Source organism: Camelus dromedarius, chromosome 5 (assembly GCF_036321535.1).
Source record: "Camelus dromedarius isolate mCamDro1 chromosome 5, mCamDro1.pat, whole genome shotgun sequence".
NCBI lineage: Eukaryota > Metazoa > Chordata > Mammalia > Artiodactyla > Camelidae > Camelus > Camelus dromedarius.
In genome coordinates, this window is record NC_087440.1 from 66,996,937 (window position 1) to 67,020,396 (window position 23,460).

At 33.5% G+C, this 23,460-nt stretch overlaps 1 protein-coding gene across 6 annotated transcripts in view; it reads left to right on the forward strand.

Annotated features, from left to right (window-relative positions):
* The window catches only part of PCNX1 (pecanex 1), a 183,506-nt gene that overhangs the window by 80,936 nt on the left and 79,110 nt on the right, over window positions 1–23,460 (forward strand). For 3 of the 6 annotated variants that reach the window (XM_064486077.1, XM_031453979.2, XM_031453983.2), the window contains 8 exons: window positions 6,381–6,471; window positions 8,054–8,111; window positions 9,868–10,070; window positions 15,481–15,634; window positions 18,185–18,217; window positions 19,773–19,944; window positions 20,452–20,562; window positions 22,322–22,413. In XM_064486077.1, coding sequence (XP_064342147.1) covers window positions 6,381–6,471; window positions 8,054–8,111; window positions 9,868–10,070; window positions 15,481–15,634; window positions 18,185–18,217; window positions 19,773–19,944; window positions 20,452–20,562; window positions 22,322–22,413 — 914 coding nt within the window. Of the gene's footprint in view, window positions 1–6,380; window positions 6,472–8,053; window positions 8,112–9,852; window positions 10,071–15,480; window positions 15,635–18,184; window positions 18,218–19,772; window positions 19,945–20,451; window positions 20,563–22,321; window positions 22,414–23,460 lie in introns of all 6 variants that reach the window. The other 3 variants (XM_064486078.1, XM_031453981.2, XM_031453978.2) reach the window with 1 other exon arrangement.

The window sequence follows — 23,460 nt, forward strand, 5'->3', positions numbered from 1 at the left end:
TAAGCAAAAGAAGTAAATTTTAGAAAGTGTGTATTAGGAGAATGAGCCATTTGTCTTGGGACAAAATGTAGGTAAAAGGGTTCAGAGGAACACAGAAACTGGTCTTGGCAGTGGCTGTCTCTGGGGAGTGGGGGAACTTTCTTCATTTTGTATATTTAGTTTTGAATCTTTTGATGCATCGTATTTTAAAAATGAAACACAAAAATGAAACAACGAATGTCACTCACTCTCCAAAGCCTTGGTTGGTAACTTGTGGGAATTTCACTGACAGATGCTGTCTCATGCTCATCCTTCTACCTGACCAGTATTGTTTTCTTCTTTGTTTTTAAATCGATTTTATTGACATATAATTTAGACATGATAAATTACATCCATTTAATATGTACAATTTGGTGAGTTTTAATAGACGTGCACACATATGAAATATCACAATCAAGATACAGAAACATTTCCATCATTTCAAAAGATGGTGCCCCTGTTGCAGTCCATCCCTCCTCGGCTCCTGGCCATAGGCATCTATTACGTGCTTTATCATATTATGTTTTGCCCTCTTCCTAGAAGTTCATATAAATGCAGTCACACAATATGTGGCCTTTTGTGTTTAGTTTTGCACTTACCATGATGCTTCTGAGATTCATCATATTGTTGCATGTGTTAGCAATTTGTTCCTTGTTGTTGCTGAGTATTTCATTGTAGGAAATACTGTATGTTGTGTATCCATTCATCTGCCAATGGACAAAGTTTGTGGTGCTTCCACGCATTGGCTATTGTGAATAAAATGTCTAAATTATTTTCAAAAGTAGTTCTACATTCCCACCAGCATGTGTGAGAGTTCAGTTGTTCCCGTTCTTGCTGACATTTTCTGTTGTTGGCCTTTTAAATGTTAGTCCTAATGGGTGTGTAATGGTATCTCATTGTAGCTTAAATTTACGTTTCTCTTATGACTAAGAATGACAGGATCTTTTTTTTTTAACATTTTTATTGAGTTATAGTCATTTTACAATGTTGTGTCAAATTCCAGTGTAGAGCACAATTTTTCAGTTATGCATGAACATACATATATTCATTGTCACAATTTTTTTTTCACTGTGAGCTACCACAAGATCTTGTATATATTTCCCTGTGCTATACAATATAATCTTGTTTATCTATTCTACATTTTGAGATCCCAGTCTGTTCCTTCCCACTCCCCTACCCCTTGGCAACCACAAGTTTGTATTCTATGTCTATGAGTCTGTTTCTGTTTTGTATTTATGTTTTGTTTGTTTTTTTAGATTCCACATATGAGCGATCTCATACAGTATTTTTCTTTCTCACTTCACTTAGAATGACATGCTCCAGGAACATCCATGTTGCTGCAAATGGCGTTATGTTGTCGGTTTTTATGACTGAATAGTATTCCATTGTATAAATATACCACATCTTCTTTATCCAGACGAATGATAGGATCTTTTGACGTGTTTATTGGCTAGACATAGATCTTCTGTGAAGTGTGTCCCTGTCCTTTACTCACTTTTAAAATTGAGTTGTTTGTCTTATTATTGACATATAAGAGTTCTTTTGATATTTTAGATAAAACCAATTTGTCAGATATAAATTACAAATATCTTCTCCCATTCTATGGCTTTTTGGGGGGGTGGTTTATCTGATCATTTGTAATTGTCAATTGTTACGGATTATTTTACCAAAAGATAAGGAGGACCTGTCCCTTTGAAAGTAATATGAGATGATGAAATTCTACCAGAATATGTAGTTGTACATTCACTTCTGGAAGGTTCGCCTGATCCAGGGATTAGACTTAACAGTGAATTAAGGCATGTTGTGTTAAGTCAGAACTGGAGAGAGAGCAGTGACCATAGTAGTACAATATATCAGTATATATATATATCTCTTTCACTGTTACCAAGCAATAGAGTTATCTGTCTTTCCTTAATGAGTCCTCAAAAGCTCTCTTCTAAACCAACCTCTTTCTTTTCATGCCTGCCTTTTTTCTTATTCTTCTGTTTTAAAAACCTAGCACAGCATTGCACATTCTAGGAAGAAGGACTGGTTCTCAATATTGAAACTTTAAATTGTAAGTAGCACAGTGACTTATTTTCCATTTAGTACAAAAGTTAAAGAGGGTTTTAGAGGACTAAGGCTTTTGGTCTAGGGCAAGGTTTAGCTAACTGTGGCCTGGAGGCTAAATCCAGCTTGATGCTTGTTTTTGTAAATAAATATTTATGTTAACGTGTTTTATGTGACTGCTTTCACACTGTGATGGCCGACTTGAACTGCTGGAACAGAGACTGACCTACAAAGCCTAAAATACTTATTATCCGGTCTCTTACAGAAAAAGTTTGCTGACCCCGGTCTGGGGACCTATAAGCAACAGTAAAATGAGTCGTTTCTGGGTGGAAACTCAGATTTCCTCAGAGACTTATAGACACCACCACCATTCGTGGTAATAAGGGGGTTGCTATCCAAGAAATTGGAACTTGTCAAAGCCTTCTCTCTTAAAAGTGTAATATATTCATTGAGAAGGCATTGTGAACACAGCACTCATCGCCATCAGAAAAAGGCACTTTCTGTAGGGTACTTAAGTTAGTCACATAGATGTATGTAGTCCCCCAGTAGTCTTCTAGAAACACTTGTAGAGCTGCCTCCCTTGTATGTCTCTCTTTTTGCTCTTGCAGCCCCCCCTCCACCCTTGTCCTAAGAGTAATGCTAGAAAAATGAGAAGTAAGCAGTGTACCAGGGTTAGCTTGGAGAACACAGAATGAACGGGGGTGAGGGACGGGTCTAAGGAAGGAAATCATCTAAGAAATTTGAGACCTTCTTTGTTGTTGATACTGGGAAGATGAGAAAAACCCTACGGATGATTTGACCTTCTAGTAACCACCGCTTTCTAAGATCACAAGTAAAATGAGAATGACATTAAGAATGCAATAAGAATTTCTTACAGTCTTCATTCATTTGGCTTTGTGCTATGTGGCAAGGGTTTTTATTGATAGGACTAATTAGAGAATCTCGTTAGTATCCTTGTCTTTTGTCAGTGTTTATTTTGAGCTTGTCTGATCTATCACTCATGGCTTGTAGGGAAGGATGTCAAGTGTCCTTTTTCTTTAAGTCACTATTCAGTTTACTCATATTCCTGTTGTTCAGCACATTTATTGACCTGTGGTTATTTGAAATTCTCCTACCTCAAAAAAATATGGTTTTGTGTAATTAAACTTAATTTTTGTAGATAATAGCAATCATTATTGAATATTCAGAACAGAAATACCAGGTACTTACCTTTTTTCTTTTATCTTAAGAGGTGCTATGTCATGGCCAATATCATTATTAAGTCTGAAATTTCAGTCTTATTTATTTTGTCAGAAATTAATGTTTTCTTTTAAAATCATGACAGAGCCCTACTATTAGATATATTAATTATGACCTGGGAGTTGAATTAGGATGAGATAGATGACTTAGTTTATAATCATAATTCATGTGAGGAGGACATGGTTCATTGATATGAAAGTTGAAAGTTCTTTCTTCCCAATTTATGTTTATTAGAAATAATTAATATTTAACTTGAAGTATTTTTCTTAATACCGAATATTCTATTAAAATAGGATTATTAATGAGGGCACATTTACTTACCAGTTTAATAAAGATTAACTGATTATGGTTTTACTCTCAAATGAAATATATGTAAAATTGCTATATATGAACAAGATTTGTACAAATTTAAGATATTCTTAATTTTTATAAACCAATAGCAATATTTACTTATTTTTGTTTTGGTTATTTTTGAAGATGTCTTTAGTATATTATTATATTTTATTAAAATGCTACAAAGTTTTTCACTGAAATTTTAAACACTTTTTGGTGTATTTTTTTTTTTCCTGAGCTATCTTCTGAATGAAATTTGTTACTTCTGAAGTGCTATCGGTTGCCAAACCAAAAGATACAAAGGGGGCATAGAATCTGTTCTTTTGATAGAGTTAAGTTGGGAAGACACCATGAAAACTTAATACAAAGTTAGTTTGTTCTGACATGTGCCATGTGTACTTTTAATGACACTGAACGTGTTTGTAAAGTTAGTAGGAAGACAAAAGCTTCTCAAGGGGGAAGAGAAAGGCACAGTTGGTATCATGCACTTTTGTTGAAATTATGGCTGCCCTTTTCTTAAACATGTTTTATGTCTTGTTTAAATTTCTAAATTTTATTACTTGTTAGTCATTGATTTGTATGCATTCCGAGTTATAGATTTATGTAATAATAAAACTACTCAATTTTTCTGGCTTTCTTTCTGTTTAAAAAGCTTTTGGGGGGGAGATTTTTTTTTTATATAATGTACCTATTTTTATATTAGTTTTATACTAGACATCTATACATAAAAGACAACATAGTTGTATTAATGACTTGATCTTTTTACTGTTTCATTTGAAAATTACAAAGAGTTTTTAGTTGATTTCTATATCCAGTTGGATATAGATATTTGTTATTTTCAGTATCCCAAGAATAGGACTTATATTACTAAAAATCCCATGAAATGTAAATATGCAGAATATAGTCCAATAATTTAAACTCTATTGAATATAGAATTAACTTATTCCTAAAATACACACAAATTATGTGATATAAACACAAATGTTTATGCATTCCATTCTTACTGGACGTCACACACGGTTAACCAAGACCTCCCAGCTCTGTTACTCTGTGATTTAGTCATTTAATGTGGTTTTATAATTCTTTTGCATTTATGCAATCTGTGGTTTTGGTAAGATGTTTCTTTTTTTCTGTTAATGTAAATTTATTGTAGCACAGTTAGTCTTGGATTGTCCATGCTAAGTGAGGAAAGAGCATAGCATAAAAAGTTACCATTTAAAAAGAATTTTAAAACCTCAGTCAAGGCAGTATTTTAAGTTTTTTTTAATAAACAATTTCTGCAACCCACCCTATCTCAAAAAACTATATCATTTTATTTTAGTTGCATACTCTGGCTTCTGTTAGAGGTGTTAAGAGTGAATGACTCATGGCTAAAAGAGGGGTAAAAAGCAGAGTTTTTAGATAAGCAGCATGCTGAGTAATCCTCCCCTGAAAAACAGCAAGTAAGCTGAACATTTCATAGAATGCTTTTTTCCGCCTCTAATTTATTTCAAGAGTATATTCTTCTGACCAAAAAAAAAAAAAAAAAAAAAAGGCTACTATAGAAAACACCAGAATAAGATAAAATGTTTTCACATTCTGCCTATGACCCATAGACAGTACTCAAATAATCCTATTTAATAAAGTACCTTTTCTGATTCTAGTCCTTTTAAAGACTGAAGTAATTGTTGAAATGTTCTGTGAACCCTTCGTTATATTAGTATATTATGGGGACCTTTTATTGTCATTTTTCAAGGATTTTACTTAAATAATTCTTATTGTATACTGTTTTCATTGTAGTCATGGAAGAGAAATCTTTTAGCCTTGCCACCAAGTTGAAATTGTCTAGATTTCTCATATTTATAACCTCAGTAATTCTAGGTAGTAATAACAGAAAACTCATAAATACTCAAAAGGCAGCCTGGACTACATCCAAACAATCCTCATCTCATTGCCCTACTGGAGGTTTATATTCATTTATTTATGCTCCCTGCCCACCATTGATATGGTGAAGAATGCATTTCAGACAGTATTCAGATTTTTAAATTTCCATTATCAGAAATCATTTTATCTTATACGGTTCATTTTAAGAGAGGTTTTGTTTTTTAACCTATATTCCTTTGCAACCAGTAAAATTTCTAAACCTCTTATCAGTTTTGTAGAGATATTTGGCTGTAGCATAGGTGTTCCTAAATCTTTTCATAGAGTTCTTATAGAATCTTACAACTAGTAATCATTAAATAGAGTAATTTAATTATCACCAACATTACTCATTCACTGAACTTCCTTAAACCCATTTTGATACTTTTCATTTCTTAAAGGTAAAACAAAATAAAAAAACTCTGAAAGTCACACAAATTTGTTGTCTTGCAGTTTGAGCTATCTTAAAACTTAAGAAGTGTTCCAAATGGCCGCTCACCTTTTGTATGTAGTGGACAGGTGACCCTTAACACTAAATTTGTTCATATTATTACTTGACTTGAGAATGTGCTGGGAGGAGAAGAGGAGACTTCTATCACAAAACTGACTTAAATCACTTTTAATCCTTTGTTATATATGTTGACATTTGGCCCCCCTGTTTAGGGTTCCTTTTCAACTTATGTCATGCTGAATAACATGCAGCTCATTGTATTTTTAAATCTTTTGGAAAAAGAAGGTTATAATACATTTTCTTGAATTGTAATAAGTTTAAAATTAGTGTTTCATGAAGGAAAATTTCTGAGTATTCTAATGGCTTTTTAAAAAAATCATTTATTTGCTAGGTAAGTTCTCTTCTACGCTTTATGAGACTGGTGGCTGTGATATGTCACTTGTGAATTTTGAACCAGCAGCAAGAAGAGCATCCAATATCTGGTATGTGTGAAGTCATATTCGGAGAGTCTATGTACTTGTGTATAATTGCTGTGCTTAAAGTTCTAAAGCCTTGAGATAGAAGAGTTAATTTGAAAGCATTTGTTTATATTGGCTTAAATAAATTGTCTTTATACTTTTGTCTCCAAAGAATTAAAGTAGAATTTTTTTGGTATAGAAAAAAAAGAAAGCTTATTATTCTTAAAACAAAAGCTATTATATATTTAAAAAAATTAATTGAAAATTTCCTGTAGTCTCAAAGTGGGACAGAGGTTTCCCACAATTTCAAATTTAACTCTCTCTCTCTCTCGCTCCATATATATATATATATATATATATATATATATATATACACACACACACACACACACATATATATAGTATGAAGAAAAACTTATTAGAAAAATATTTACACAACTAAGTTCAAACCCATCAGATCTTTTTCTTTGTGTAATATCAAACTTTTTTTAAATTTATGTGAGGGGCTTGGTCAAGTGTCTTTTTAAATGATCGTCTTTCATTTTGTTTTAAAATTTGTTTACCAGCTCTAAGAAGGAGGAGTTTCTTAAAATATGGGTCATATGATACATTCTTTTCTCTCCTTCCCTTAGTAAGGAATTACATAAGATAACAGGTTAGGAGAAAAGCAAGTAAGAAATAGAAATCTTGATCATATAACATAAGCAGTTACAGTTTAATATGTGTTAAAATTTTTTCTGAAGTTTGTACTTACTCATCTATTCTAGTTGCTGCATTGAAATCTATTGTTGATTGATTGGTTTTTTTTTTTTCCCACGAGGGTCATTTGATTCTTATTTTAAGACTTCCTTTTAATAGTGGGACACACCTATTTAAATGCTGCACATCTATGGGCAGCATTCACTGAGTTATTTCAGTTCTAAGGGGCCATTTATAGCAGTAGGCTCTTGTGGTCACTTAGCATGCTGAAAAGATAGAACATTTAGAAAGCTACACTCTTTAAACTCTGTTAGTCCAGTTTCAGAATTCACCCCCTCAAAAATGATTGACTTGGAGCGTTTAGATGATTTTGTACCAGTGGAAGCAGGAGGAGGAGGAGCAATGGGAGCACTTATTATTATGTTCAGTATAATTCAGGGTACAAACAGTTCCTAACACCATAAATGTGGTAAGGTCTCAAGCTTTGACATCTAAACTTGACTGAGTTGTGGAAACTGAATTGCTGCGTTTCAGCCTATTAAATCATAGGTTAAATGTATTGTGCTTCTGGCAGTATGTTAATTGCTTTCTTAAACAATGTTCACAAGAACCTTGTTATAGAGGTACTCTTATCCTATGTCACTAATGAGGAAACTGAAGTATGAAAAGGTCGGATACCTTGTCCAAGCTCTCATTCAGTTGATGGGGAGATTTGAGTACTGATACTCAGGCCCAGAGGCTATGTATGCTCTTAATCACAACTCTAGGAAACTTCACGTTTGTATTTTGAAGTTTACATGGAAAAGTGAAGACAGTGTAGATACCATGTAATTATTAACGGATTTATTTTTCTTTCTACTACTTGACAAGCTGTTTATTCCCTAAAGTCTTTTTCATTATATTTTAGTGACACGGATTCTCATGTATCCAGTTCTACCTCAGTTCGATTTTATCCACATGATGTGGTAGGTTTTCCTTTATTTTTATAAAATGATGTATTTCCAGATCGTGTAGCTGTACAAATTAGAAAATTAATGAAGTTACAAAATATCAGTGTTGCTGAAAACTATGACAAGATCACCTTTGCTGTCCCAAAGTGGATCTCTTCTCATAAATCCTTTGTTAAGAAACAAACATAGAGTACCATAGAGTTTGATTAGCTATGTATGAATCAGTAATTACACTTCTGAGGGTATGTAAAGGTCCGTTTACTCACCAGTGTCATAATCTGTGTCATTTTTAACTGTGCCAATTTTAAAACTACACTTTGAATATTATGATTTTGGTACAGTTATCTGACTAGTTATTCATATATGAGTGTGTGTAGGGGAACCTTAGTGATGATATCACTGTATAAAAAATGCCATATGAGGTACAGTGGGCTATTTAAAAAAGATAACACTGCCTTTGCCATCAAGATGTATATTTTGAGGTTCTTAGAAAAGATAAAACAGATGAAATCCTTATAAACAATGTATGAGATATGAGTAAATAAATTTAGTGCGGCTTCCTGAAGATGTTGAATTGTGAGCAGAGTTTTAAAACTATAGATGTGAATTGGCATGGAACAGTGGTTTTCAATATTTGGCACTGTCTGGAAATCTTTTTGCTTGTTAAAACCAGGGGAATGCTATTGGTATCTAGTGGATAGAAGCCAGGGATGCTGTAAAACATTCTACAGTGGAGAGCACAGCCCCCCCAGCAAAGAATTATCTGGCTGAGAATACGTGGTGCCCAGATTGAGAAACCATGGCATAGAGCGTAAGAAAAACAAGTGTTTGGGGAGGTATTTGTCAATGCTTAGAGGTAGAAATGGCTGTTATATATAGGAAGCAAGTTTTCTTGACTGTACTCCCATGTATGCTTGAAAAATAAAAACTGTCCTTGCTTTTTTTACTGCAGTATATTTCTGGTAACTCCATAGGAAAGCAGAAATGGGGAAATGGTTATAGTCGTTCCTTGGTATCAGCAGGGGATCGGTTCCAGGACCCCGTGCAGATACTAAAATCTGGGGATTCTCAAGTCCTTTATATAAAATGGCATAGTAGCATTTTTCACTGTTAAATGGTATGGGAGCCTTGGAATAGCAAAATGCTGGTTAGTGCTGTGCTAGAGACAGTAAACTTTTGATCATTTCAGAGGAAGGGGAAACTGTTGAACTGGTGAATGGATGAGTTAAAGCTTAAAGAAATATAATGTGGTAATAATCTGTACAGTCTCAGATGAGCAGCCTGCCAAGACAAAAATAAAGGAAAGTGGGAGGGATTTCAAAACAGCAGTAACAGTGATAACAGACTGTAAGGAGAATTGAAGGCATTGAATCCAATGCAGAGGAGCTTAGAATTAACATCATAGTGAGGTTCATTGCTTAATGAGAAAAGTCCTCAAATCTGGCAAGGAGAAGGGAAGCTACTAATGATTCACTGTGAGTGTTTTTAGTGATTCACTATCTGTACAGGGCTAAAATGCTAACATTTCAAATACTTCCTAATAAAATCTTTCCAAAATGCCTATCAATTGATTTGCTTTATTGTAGTTCATTTCCTATTGTTGTCATCTGTAGTTTCTAATGCTCACAAAGTACCCACAAGAGTGGAGTAATACGGAGAACTCAGGGGGCTTAGGTAATCGCAAGCTCTTGGGTAGCCCCTGAATCATGACTTGATTAAAGATATTTTAAGCCTTTCAATGCTAATTTTCTTTTAGCTCTCTCTACCACAGATTCGATTGAACAGACTATTGACCATCGATACAGATTTGTTGGAACAACAAGACATTGACCTAAGTCCTGACTTGGCAGCTACCTACGGTCCAACAGAAGAAGCTGCCCAAAAAGTTAAACACTATTACCGCTTTTGGATCCTGCCCCAGCTATGGATCGGCATTAACTTTGACAGACTCACACTTTTGGCCCTGTTTGATAGGTGAGAATACACTGTGATATTAAAGATGTGTGCATATTTTATTTTTAAATTGAAATGTCCCAAATTACCCATTGAGGTTTTGACTTGGTTTCCATGTTGGAGAATGTTTTCTATTTTGGTTGTCTTGAGATAAAATTTAAGTTAGTTAATAGGGCCTCCAAACACTGACTCCCTTGAGTCCATTAAACACTCTTCTGTGGCAGTTTTAATATATTTATTTTAAAAATCCTTTTTATCAATAAGAATCATGCAGTTATACTTAAAAGCCAGTGAATATGAGGTGTTAATGATCAAAAGGTTATACATAATATGACTCTAAATATAAAAGATGTAAGAGGAAGCTTTTGTTTCACTATTTCTTAGCATTAATCTTAAGAGTAAACAACATTAGTCAGTTACAAACTTGGTGACCAAATGCTGCTTCCAGTGGACACGGAGTAACAAGACCTGAGTTTAATCTCCTACCTGAAACAGCAAAAAACAGATAAAATGCGTGAAGCAGTGGTTTTCAAGACACTGGTGATCAGACAGCAAAGGATGGTGATCCCTGAGGGACGGGAAGCAGATTATGTGATCCCTGTGGTTGCCCAGCTTGCTGCCTTTGTAGAGTTCCCAGGCTGTGACATAGGAAGGAAGTATTGAAGTGGACTCCTGCAGCTTTCCTGAGTTGAGGAGATGGAGCTAAGACTCCAGGGAGACCAGAGCAGCTAGAGTCTATAGGACAGGACATCACAGAGAGGATTGCTGCTTGGGGAGAACCTCAGATTTGTATTGAGTGTCCTCAGCTGTTCAGCAGAATATTGATAAGGGAATGTACGAGGAACCTAGCTAAAACCAGGTTAAGAATTATGTTAAAGAAATAGGGAAATGGTGCCTGGCACACAGGGCTGGGAGTGGTTCCTGTCTCCACCTGCCAGATTAAAGAAGCTCATGATTCCTATTTTGTGCTGCGTTGTACAGAGTACTGCAAAGTGTTGCTTTCAAAGTCAGGAGTAATTAGCCTCAGCATGAGCACTGCTCCAGAACCACCTAGCAAGTCGTAAAGGCAAGACGTGCAAGAATCAGATTGTTTCCAAGTACCGTGACAAAGATGAAGAAGATTTTTAGAAATCCAGAAATTCTTAGCACATAAAAAGTTACAATTCACAATGTCTGCCATCCAGTCAAAGATTACCAAGCATACAAGAAGCAACAAAACATGGTTTATAAAGAGGGAAATAATGAATCAACCAAAACAAAGCTGTAATGGTCACAGATACCAGAATTAGCAGTCAAAGACATTAAAACAGTTATAACTGCACTTTACATGTTAATAAAAGTTAAGTAAAGACACAAAAGATATTAGGGGGAAAAAAAAAAGACCCAAGTCAGCCTTAGTGGCAAACGCTGAAATGTCTGAGATGAAAAATAGAGTGGATGGGATTAACGGTAGATTAGACATTACAGAAGAAGCATAAACATTACAGAAGGAAATATTAGTGAACTTGAAAGCATGCAATAGAAACTATGCAAAATGAAACAAAGAAAACAGCCATTCCCCAACTCCTATCCCCCCAAAAAGAGCGTATAAACAAAATGAAAGTAAGCCATGAGACTACTTCAGGAGACAGGGAGAGAGAAAAAACTGTGAGGAAATTGTGATGGAAAACTTTCCAAATTTGATGAAAACCATAACCGTACACATCGAAGAATCTCCATGAGCTTTGAGCACAAGAAACATGAGAAAAACTACACCAAGGCGCGTAATTGCTCAAAACCAGTGAGATAGTCTTAAAAACCACAGGAGAAAAAAAGACATAGTTTGTGCAGAGGAACAACTGTAAGGAAGAAACCAGATTTATTGTTGGAAATAATGTAAGTGAGAAGATAATGGAGCAACGTTTTTAAAGTACTGAAAGGAGAAAGAAACTGTCAACCTGGAATTCTATACCAAGTAAAAATATCTTTTAAAAACCAAGATGAAATAAAGATGTTTTCATATTAGGGAAAACTGAAAGAATTTTTTTCAAGCAGATTCACAGTACAAAATATGTTACAGGATATGTTTTCAGACAGAAGGATAGTAATACCAAATGAAATAGGGAGCCACACAAAGGAACAAAGGTCACTCAAAATGGTAAGTAACATGGATAAATATGTAAGATTTTTTTCTTGCTGGTAAATCTCTAAGATAACTGGATGCTTAAACAAAAATAATAATGATGTATCATGTGATTTATAATATAAGTAAAAGTAGAATTCATGGAAATAACAGCATAAAGGCCAGGAAGAGATATATAAAAGTGTGTGCTATTGTAAGTTTTTTATGCTGTATGTGAAGTGGTATTACGTCACGTGAAGTAGAGTCTCATAAAATGTATACTGTAAACCCTAAAGCAACCACTAAAATAGCAAAAGAGTTATAGCTAGTAAATTTTTTAAAAAGATAAAATAGATTCATAAAAATTACTCTCTTAATCTAAAAGAAGGCAGAAAAAGGAAAAAGATCAAAAACAGACTGATAGAAAATAAATGACAAGATGATAGTTGGGTAAAGTCAGAAATTGTTAATTAGAAAAAAACCAAGACTCAGCTCTGCTTCTTACAAGAAATGCACTTTTATACATAAGGACAGAAATAGGTCAAAAGTAAAAAGATTGAAAAAGAAATACGATGCTAACACTAATTAAAGTAAAGCTGGAGTGGCTGAATTAATGTCAGACAGAGTAGATTTCAGAGCAAAGAGTTAACCAAGGTAAAAGAAGGTCACTTTATGATGACAAAGGGAGTCAATTAATCAATATGATTTAACCATCCTAAATGTTTCTATATCTAAAACAATGCTTTATAGTTGAATTAACAGGCCTTTCTCAACAACTGATAGAACAGGTAGAAAATCAGCAAGGATATAGTAGGCTTGAACGATACCATCAGCCAGTCTAAGTTGGTGGACATTTATGAAACACTCCACTCATAACAACAGAATACATGTTCTTTTAAGTGCGCACGGAACATTTACCAAGGTAGACCATGTTTCTGGGCCATAATACAAGGTTCAAGTTTAGAAGAATGAGAGTCATACATAGTGTGTTCTCTGACCACAGTGGAGTTAATTATAAATCAGTAACAAAGAACCTTGGAAAATCCCTAAATATTTGGAAGCTCAGTACTTTTGAATAATTCATAGATCAAAGAAGAAATAAAGAGGGAAATTAGAAATGTTTTGAACTGAAAAATAAACACAACTTAGAATTTCTGTGATACCACTAACACAGTACTTGGGAGAATTTATAACACTAAATAAGAAGAAATGGCAATTCACTGACTTCACTTTCCACCTTAGGAAGCTAGAAAAAGAACTTTGTTAAGCTTAAGTAAGCAGAAGAAAGGAAATAGTAAATCACAAAGCAGAAATCAATGAGGAAACAGAAAACAACAGGGAAAAATCAAGGAAACCAAAAGCTCAATTAAATTAGTAAACCTTTAGACAAGCTGATCAGGAAAAAAAAAAAAAGAAAAAAGAAAGAAAAAACTTACAAATAACCAATATCCAGGGATGTGAGATAGGATATCACTGCAGATTCTCCAGGTATTAAATAGATAATAAAATATTATGAACAGCTATATGTAAATAAATTTGCCAGTGGACAAATTTCTTGAAAGATAGAAATGATCAGAGTTCATTCTAAAAGAAATACATTACCTTAATAGCCCTATGTCTATTAAATAAATGGACGTTGTAATTAAACACCTTCCCATAAGGAAAACTCCAGGCCTAGACAGTGTCAAAATAATATCCCAAGTCAGTGAAGTAGAGAAAGAATAGGCTTTTCAACAGATAGTGCTGGAACCATTGGGTTTCCTTATGCCAAAAAAAAAAAGAGAGAACTTGTATCCTTGCCTTGTATCTTATTACAAAAACTAACTCAAAATGGATCATAGGCCTAAATGTAAAATCAAAAACATAAAATTCAGAAAAAAGCAGAATAGGATAAAAATTTTGTGACCTTGGGGTAGGCTAAATTGCTCAGATGTGACATCAAAAACAAGATCAGTGAAAGAACAAGTTGGGATTCATGGGATTCATCAAAGTTAAAATGTACACAAAAGCCGAAAGGAGAGCACATGTTCTGTGATGAGTGACATGGACAGAATATAATGTAGTAGGACCGATGGGGATCGTTGGATCAGCAGATCTGGAATTCTGCAGCTGCTGTGGAAGAACAAAGGAAAATACCAGTGGTTATTGATTTGAAAATACTATTGAACTTGTTTTAATCTGGGAGAACTATCAAATGAAATAGTACAGAGATGTTCGTGGATTCTATTTTTTAGGTCAATTGATGATTGTAAATAGGGCATTGACTTAGTGAAAAATAAATAAAACCCTTTTTGTGATTATAAAAGTAATTCTTTACCCATTCTGGGGGTAAATATTTAGAAAGATTTTAAGGTAGAGACCAGCCATAATCCTTCCATCCAGAGAGAACCAGTATTAGTAGTGCGTACTGATAGATTGTGCTTTTAAACCTTTATGTGTATGTTTTTTCAATAATGGAACTTATGTCTTCTGTCCAGTTTTCTGTCCTGCTTTTTTTGTGTGGCAGATGCACTGAGCATGTTCTTGTGTCAGTAAACGTTCTTTAAAACCAAGACTTGTGGCGAATATTTAATATTTTACGGATAAAATTTCCCCAAGAAGTAATGAGACAGATTCTTATTTTCAGTTTGACATATAAAAATCACCTTAATTACCATATGTAGTGTCTTGGGCATCACATTGCTTCTTTTACAGTGTCAGTTTAGTAAAATGTAGAATTGTCTCAGCAACATTGATAGAGGTAGTACTGATGGTCTTTATCACTGCTTTCATTCTCAGTATATGTAAGAGCTTGTACTGAAGTAATCTTAATAAATTTTCAGATTATCTCAGATTTAGAGATGGGAGAAATGAAACCACTTGTTATCAAAATTTGGTTACAAACTTTGTCATATAAATAACTTTTCAATTTAATTGTCTAGAAGCTGTTTTGAGATTTTGTTTTTCAAACTTGTATTTTAGTATATCTCCTTTATTTGCCATCCAAGTGGTTTAGTTATTTGGCAACAAATTTGACAGAAAAGTAGATGCTAAGAAGAGTAATGTTATAAAATAGGAATTAAAACTATATTGTGCATTATAATTAGAACCTCACAATCCACTATAGCATGGTTTATTTGCACATAAGAATTTGTGCTAGTTTTCCACATAAACTGAAACATACTTTTCCAGTATGATCCAAAACCTTCTTCAAACTCAGCACCAAAAAAAAAAAATCTTAGCAAGTGTAATAGGAACTCATATTGATGTTTTCCCTTTTTTCATTCTCATTAATTTTTTTTCATTAATTTCACATAGAGATGATATACTTACAAATTTTTCTGTCTACAGAAATCGTGAGATCCTGGAGAATGTATTAGCTGTCATCTTGGCTATTCTTGTGGCTTTTTTGGGATCTATTCTCCTCATACAAGGCTTCTTCAGAGATATCTGGGTCTTGCAGTTCTGCCTGGTGATAGCCAGCTGTCAATACTCACTACTTAAGGTACCAGCATGTCTTTTCTTTTCAGACTTCGGAATAATAGTTCTGTTAAAAAGCAGATTTTGTATCATTCATTGAATTATACTAAGATAGTAATTTTTGGATTTGTTTTCCTTGGATGTATATTATGTTAGTTAGGGGAAAAAGGGACATGTAAACTTTAAAAAATAATGATATGTAAATGAAGCTTCATACAAGTTTTTTTTTACATTAAAAGAAAATAATTGGCCATTTGTTAAAAGTAAGAATTTGAATTTTTGAGATTCATTTCTGTTTAATTTATCAGTATTAACTCTCCCACTCTCATATCTTAAGACTTCTATTATGTAGGTGAAATTTATTAAACTTCGTCATTGCTGGATACAGTAATGTCAAAACTAGCATATACGTTCTTTTAGGATACACAAAGCAGAAGGCTGGTGCCGCTTTGCTTTTGTTTACGTAGTGACTCTAAAATAGCAAATGTTATCAAGTTTAAGTTTTCCATAAGTGGGAGAATCAAATACCAAAATGTTCACCTTCCTTGTGAAATTAGCTTAGGCTAGTGACATGGACTGTTTCCTTTCTTGCTTGTGTGGGTTATTTGCCTGATACATACTAACATGCAGAACCCTCTCCTATTCTTAAAGCTATTTATTTAGTTTCCCCTGATTTTTTTTTTTTTTTCTGGTTGAGGAGGGGAGGTAATTAGGTTTATTTATTTATGTATTTATTTATTTTAAGTTAATTATTTTTTAATGGAGGTACTGGGGATTGAACCCAAGACCTCATACATGCTAAGCACGCACTCTGCCACTGAGCTATACCCTCCCCTACTATTTGTCTAGTTTCATACAGAGCCCTCTCCCATGAAAACTGTTTCTTTAGTCTTGTTTATACCATCAGCTGTCCTTTCTTTTTTTTTCTGTTTGTAGACATAGTGTACACCTGTGTCAACTGCTCCATTTCTTCAGGACCCATCCATACTTTTTTCCTCATTGTAGTACCAAAATTATAGTCTCTGTGGGCTAATAATCTCTAATTGCCTAACCTCTGTTCTGTTTTTAGTCTTCATTCTCTAAGTGCTGCATCATTTAAATACCTGTGAATACTTTCTTCCATTGTTATATTCTCCTTATTAATCTGTGACTTAATACTACCCTCATGATTATCCTACTTTTAAAATGACTTTATTTTCCTTCATTGATGATTCTTTTTTCTTTTGACCACTTCTTAATTTATGAGAATTCTCCAGGTTTTATTTGGCCCTCTTCTCAGTTTGCAGTTCCTTGTCAGTGGAGTCATCCTCTTTTATTACTTTGTTGCCCGTGTATATGAATTATGTCCAGATTTATATCTCACAGGCTTCACCTTTCTCACAAGCATTTGTCCTATACATTTAACAGGCAGCTGGGCACATTCTGAAAATGGCACGTCATCATCTTCTGATGTTTTCCTTTCCCAGTTTCTCTGCTTTGATAGTAGTATACTAACTCCAATCTTAGAGCCTCTGCTCTCTTCCTGATAACAATAAGTCCCTCCTATTACATTTGGTGATTCTGTGTTAAAATTTCTGGCCTTTGTTCTTGCTTTTCATTTCAGATCACCTGAATCCATCCCTTTATTGACTTAAAACATTTAAATTCATTGCTTAGTTCTAATGTCCCTTGTCCTGTTGATTTTATCCACTGCTTAACCTGGTTAGATATGGAAAAGGCAAAAGACGACTGAAACTTTCAGATGTTTTGGATTTTTAAAATCTAGTTGACTAGAAGAATAGTAATATCATAAACAGAAATGAGAAAGGTGAGAACAGAGCTTTTAGGGATAGATGTTCAAATTGAAAGCGTTTAAAGATTACCTAGTCTCATATCCAACCAAGGGTCACATGCCAAACTCAGTGAGCTTATTTAGTCCAATGTAGAACTGTAGGATGGTGATAGACCAGCCTAGTGAAATTGTTCGGTATGCTGTGGGAAATGAACCACAGCCTGGGAGAAAAATCATGATTTGGGAGGTAGCTGCATATCTTTTGAACGTTTCTATGCAACATTGATAAATTCTCTTACAAGGATACAGCTTAACTTATTTGATGAATTCGATATGAAAATGCAGATAATATATTTAATTGAAATACCACTGAACTGTTCAGTAAGCTTGGAATTTGTGAGCAGAACTAGAATTCTTCTTATAAGCTAACCCATATTTTGTGATGGAGTGTTAGTTACCCTAAGAAAGCATTCTACCCTAACTGTACTTACGTGCTGTAATGGGCCAGGCACTAAGATGGATCTGTCAGCTGTATGCCACTTCAGAAACATTAAGCTAGATGCAAATTATTAATTAACCATAATAAGTTTAAGAGGTAGGAAAGATTTGAAATGTTATAAAATCAGAGACAGCAGTATCTGGAGCTGATGTTTCATCTTCTGTTGATGTTTCAGTGGAATTAATGTAGGTCATTTGTTAGCTATGGGAGGAATATTTACTTGAAATTATTTCAAGTATTTTGGAGGTTAATGTAAAATTACCAGGTCTTCAGTAGTATAATCTATCTTTCTGTTTCATTTTTAGAGTGTTCAACCAGATTCTTCTTCTCCCAGACATGTAAGTCACTCTAATATGCCTGTAACTTACAGTTCCTTAACATTCATCAAAACCTTTTTTTGGTTATATGTCAGATTGAATTAAGATTTATGTTATTATTTTCTCATTGGCAATCAAAAATCCCTGATTGTACATTTGTTCTTTTTAGCCTTCTTTAATCTGGAGCAGTTCCTCAGTATTTGTCTTGCACAGTATTGATATTTTTGATGGGTACATTCAGTTATTTTGTAGATAATCCTTCAACTTGAGTTTGTCTGATGTTTCTTCTTTATTAGGTACAGGCTGTGCTTTTTTGGTAGGAATATTACAAAAGTGATGTGTTCTTCCCAGCGTGTCATATCAGGAATCACACGATGTTGGTTTATCCTTTCATTGTTGGTGTTAACTTTAATCTGTTGACTAAGGGTGGTGCCTGCAATGTTTTCTAAACTCTGCAAAGTTAACCTATGGGGCTGGATAGTTCTTTGTTAAGCAATAGGGCTGGGGTGGCTTTGTCCTGCGCATTGTAGGATATTTAGCATTATCTCTGACCTCTACCCACTAGAGTCCAGTAGCACCCCCACCCCAACTGTGGTAAATAGAATGTCTCCAGACATTGCCAGATGTCTCCTAGGGGGCAGAATCCCCTCCTACTCCTTTGAGAACTACTGCCCTACTGTAATGTTATCATTTTTCTCTTGTAATAATAAGTTAATAAGTATATCATAGGAGATACTTTGAGATTATATATAGGCCCCCTACCATGCAAACTTCTGCCTACTTGTTTTTTAATATCTATTTATGTTTCTTGCCTGAATCAGTTATTATTTGACGGTTACCAAATAGTGATTTTTTTAATTAACATCATTTCCTCTACATTTATTAGTTGACTTTTTACTAAAAGAACTTTCTCTTTTCTTGTAGGTGTGTATTCGTGGTTTCTTATTTTACTAAATGAACTATAATGTTACTATCATTATTTCGATGCTCAAACTGTCCCTGATTTGGCCATTGGGAATCCATCAGACTGCCCTTGGTGTCATTTTGACTTATCCTTATCATTCTTTTAAGTACCTTCTTCCTTTTTGGCACAACAATACGTCCCAGGCTCGTCTTAGACGTTCCCTACCCTGGCCCCAAACTAGCCTTTTCTCTATGGATCTCTGGTTCTTTTTAGTGAATAATGTTTCTCATAAACTAAGATCTGGATTCTAGTTACCTTTATTACTAGGATGTCACTGCTTCTAGGTCCTTTCAGTGAATAAAGATAGAAAATATTTGTATACACTTACGTTCACACATACACGTATACACACACATCTATTCTTATATCTATTTATATGCATATTAAAAATAATGAGTTCATACTAATACCTCTAATTTCATCCCAGGATTGTAGGGTTTATTCTATTCTTCTTCATTTCCATATTTGTAATTCCCTTCTGCCACAGTCAGAAACCTGACTTCCATGTGGAAACGTTTTGAATCCTTAGAATATAGGCCATCAAAGGTCTCAGTAGCCAGTTGTGACTCTTAAAATTAACTAAACTGACTTCTTTTTTAATATCATTTTCAGGGTCATAATCGTATCATTGCCTACAGTAGACCAGTTTATTTCTGTTTGTGTTGTGGTCTTATTTGGCTCTTGGATTATGGTAGCAGAAACCTCACTACAACCAAGTTCAAATTATATGGAATAACTTTCACCAATCCGCTGGTGCTTATATCAGCCAGGGATTTAGTTATAGGTGAGTCATCCTTAATGTACCTTAGATCATAACATTATTTATATATAAACCGTGCAGTGATAAATAGACCAATTACTAGTTTTAATGGGCTTATGTTGCTGTTTTTTTGTAATCCTCTCAGTCAGGAACAAAACTGTAAGGCTAATAGGAATGAAAGTAGCTAATGATGAACAAATATTACTGTAATTCTTCTGTTAAAGCAGGTGCAATGAAGGATTTCCTTTGAATTCGTTATCTCAGTTTCCTATTATGTGAAAATGGTTGACATTATTTTAAAACTATTTATAGTTGAAAAGATTATTTAACATTCAAGCAGTTATATAGAGAGAAATAATTTAAAATGGTATATTTTAAGAAGTTTTCTTAGTAGTTTTAAGTAATTTTAAAAAATTGCTTAATAATTTATATTAACTCAGGTTTCTTTTTATTATTTATTTTATGATTTTAGGTAGACAAAAGGATGGATGTGATAAACTATTTTTACTTTGCTTTTCTTTCCTTCTGTAGTGTTTACACTCTGTTTCCCAATAGTATTTTTCATTGGTCTCCTGCCTCAGGTGAATACATTTGTAATGTACCTTTGTGAACAATTGGATATTCATATCTTTGGTGGTAATGGTGAGTACTTCCTTATGAAAATTACAGATTACAGTATTACTTTTACAGATCATTATGTAATAAACTGAACATCAAAATGCTTTTCCAGTTTTCATTTTAGAATTGAAATTAGAAAGGAAAAGACACTTATTTAGTAATTAAAGACAGAATAGGAATTAATTTGTATAGGAAAAAATAGTCAAGTCTGCTACTTTAGTGAAAGATCCAGGAATAATGGAGTTGATTTGTAAAGGTGTTAAAATATTATTGTCTAAAAGTAAATGTTATAGTGAGTTTATGTGGAGCCTGTTTAGACTTACGAAATATTTATAAAAGATCATTTATCCCAAATAGATGGAGTTCAGATACCTGGCATTATATTTGGATTTTGAACCACTATAAGCATTTAATATGTCTATATATTTGGTTTCAGAGCTTTGTTTTATCTTTAGAATGGAAACACCAAAATCAGAATGCTTTTAGTAAAAGCATTTTACTAAGTAAGATTTTTAGAAATATCTCTTTTTTTAGAGTAGAATATGTGGGTGTGAATTGATATACTTAAAAATTTATTCCCCTGTTATATGTATATTTTCTTTTCAAAATAAAGTAGATCATACCAGAATTACTCTGGAATAGATAATGTTTTACAGAACTTGAAAATAACTCTTTGGGTAACCACTGTGGTTAAAATATACCTTTATTTAGTTTAACCATCTAACATTCTACTGAAAGATGAGTGTACAACTAGAGAAAAAAATATGAAAGGGAAAGAAATTACTGAACTTAACACTTTATTTCTATTCATACTTCACACTTGCAGTCCATGTCTTCCAAGTATGTGCACTGAAATTATCTCTGCTGATAAAGTGTTGGTATTATGGTTTAAATTTTAAATAGGAACTAAGCTTTTTCTGTTTGCTATGTATCTAGAGCATTTTTAATGTTTTGAGAATTTTTTGAAGGAGCGTGAATTAAGGCTGGGCTGGTCTTCAGCACAGCTTAATGAGTAGAAAACAATTTCAGTATTTAAGGACTATTGCAGGTGCTACATTCATCTAAATACTATGGAGAGGGTTTAGTGTAGGTAATTTATAATAGTGGGTGTCATCATATTATAATTTATAAACTTGTGCAAGGTGTTAGTTTTTTAATATCTCCTAAAGAAAATTTTTTCCTTTATATTTGTGATCAGCATAGAAAGTTACTATTAAAGAAAGTCTAATTCATATTTTAAAAATAAAGGATAGTTATCTTAGCCATCCTCTATTCCTTATTATCAGTAATCCCATTAGATCTATTTTTGTTGTTATTATTGTTAGTAGTTAGTCAGATCTATACTTTTTTGTGAGAATTAATTTACACATGGGAATATAAATTTACTTCTGTGGGTAACACTAAGTTCTGTTTACATAGACTAATATCTTCAGTGAATACTTAATACAATTCTAGTTCCTTTTCGGGCTCTGTGAGCTTCATTTTCCCATGCTTATAGAAAATAACATTCTTGAAGCATAATATGGGTATAACTATTTTCTGCTGTATATTACCTCCAAGGTGAATATATTTTATCCTGCATCAGAAATTGTTGATTGTAAACCTTTGTCATTTCAGAATTTTTTGAAAGGACAGATGAAACTGAATTTTTTGTAAATCAAACAAGTGATATTTAATTATAGTCAGTATTGCACCAGTTTTAATACTTTTCATTGACCTTTTAAGATACCTTTTTTGCCATAAATGTTTATAAATATTGACTCCTTTTTCCTTTCCTCTCTAGCCACTACGAGCCTGCTTGCAGCACTGTACAGTTTCATCTGTAGCATTGTGGCGGTAGCCTTACTGTATGGATTGTGTTACGGCGCTTTAAAGGTGAGCAACACATGGAGTATGTTTTGTCTTTAAGTCTGTCTTTCCATATGAAAATTGTTTTAAATTGACTAATAGTGATTTTTTTTTCCTAGTACCACTTCATTTAATTTTCCATGGTCTTCATATGTTGAACATTATTATCATTCTCATTTATTTTGAATTTGAAAGCAATTTCATAGTTAATCATTATTAAAAAATCTTTTCATGCAATAATCATATGTTAATATTAGAAACATTATTAAAAACTGGGCTGGTCTGAGGTAGAGGTAGGTATGAAAATAACAGAATATGAAATTAATTTTAGATTTCTAATTAAGAGTGGTCGCTTCAGCAGCACATATACTAAAATTAGATTTCTAGTTAAGAATACATGTAACTGCTGTTTATATCAAGGTTTTTTTTTTAAACATATGAAGACAAGTTCAAGGACTTCAATTTAAGATACATTCTAGTAAAATTACTGCATTGAAATATAATGTCATTATTGGTTTAGAAGGATCTGGATGAGCCTTATTAGTTCAGTTTTTAAACAATTATCACCAATTGTAAATGTAAAAATTTTAGATTTCTCATAAACAACTCTCAACGCCTGGTATGATTATTTTTTTATGATTGATGCAAGACAATCTAAGAATGATAGAATTGAAAGGGCTATGAAAAGTGACTCTTGGGATCCTTCCTTGCTTCATTTATTCAGTAGCATTTACTGTGCTTACTGTGTGCCTGTTCTGTACTAAATACCATTTCCTGCTTTTAAGTTGCTTATATGTTAACTGTGATTAACAAGTCAACCGATGCTTTTAATAGACGGTGATGAAGGCTGTGAAAACAGAATGTTACAGGCATACAAATAGTACATTATTCAGCCCAAAGGGATTAAAGATGATTCTCCAAGGGGGTAGTTTTTTAACCAAAATTTGAAGGACAATAGGAATTAGCTAGTTCAAACAAGGGATGAAGAGCCATAGAGTTATAAAGAAAGTGTGTTGTGTCCAGGAAACAGCATACAATTTGGAATCTCTGGGAATTTGGGTACATGAGGAAAGG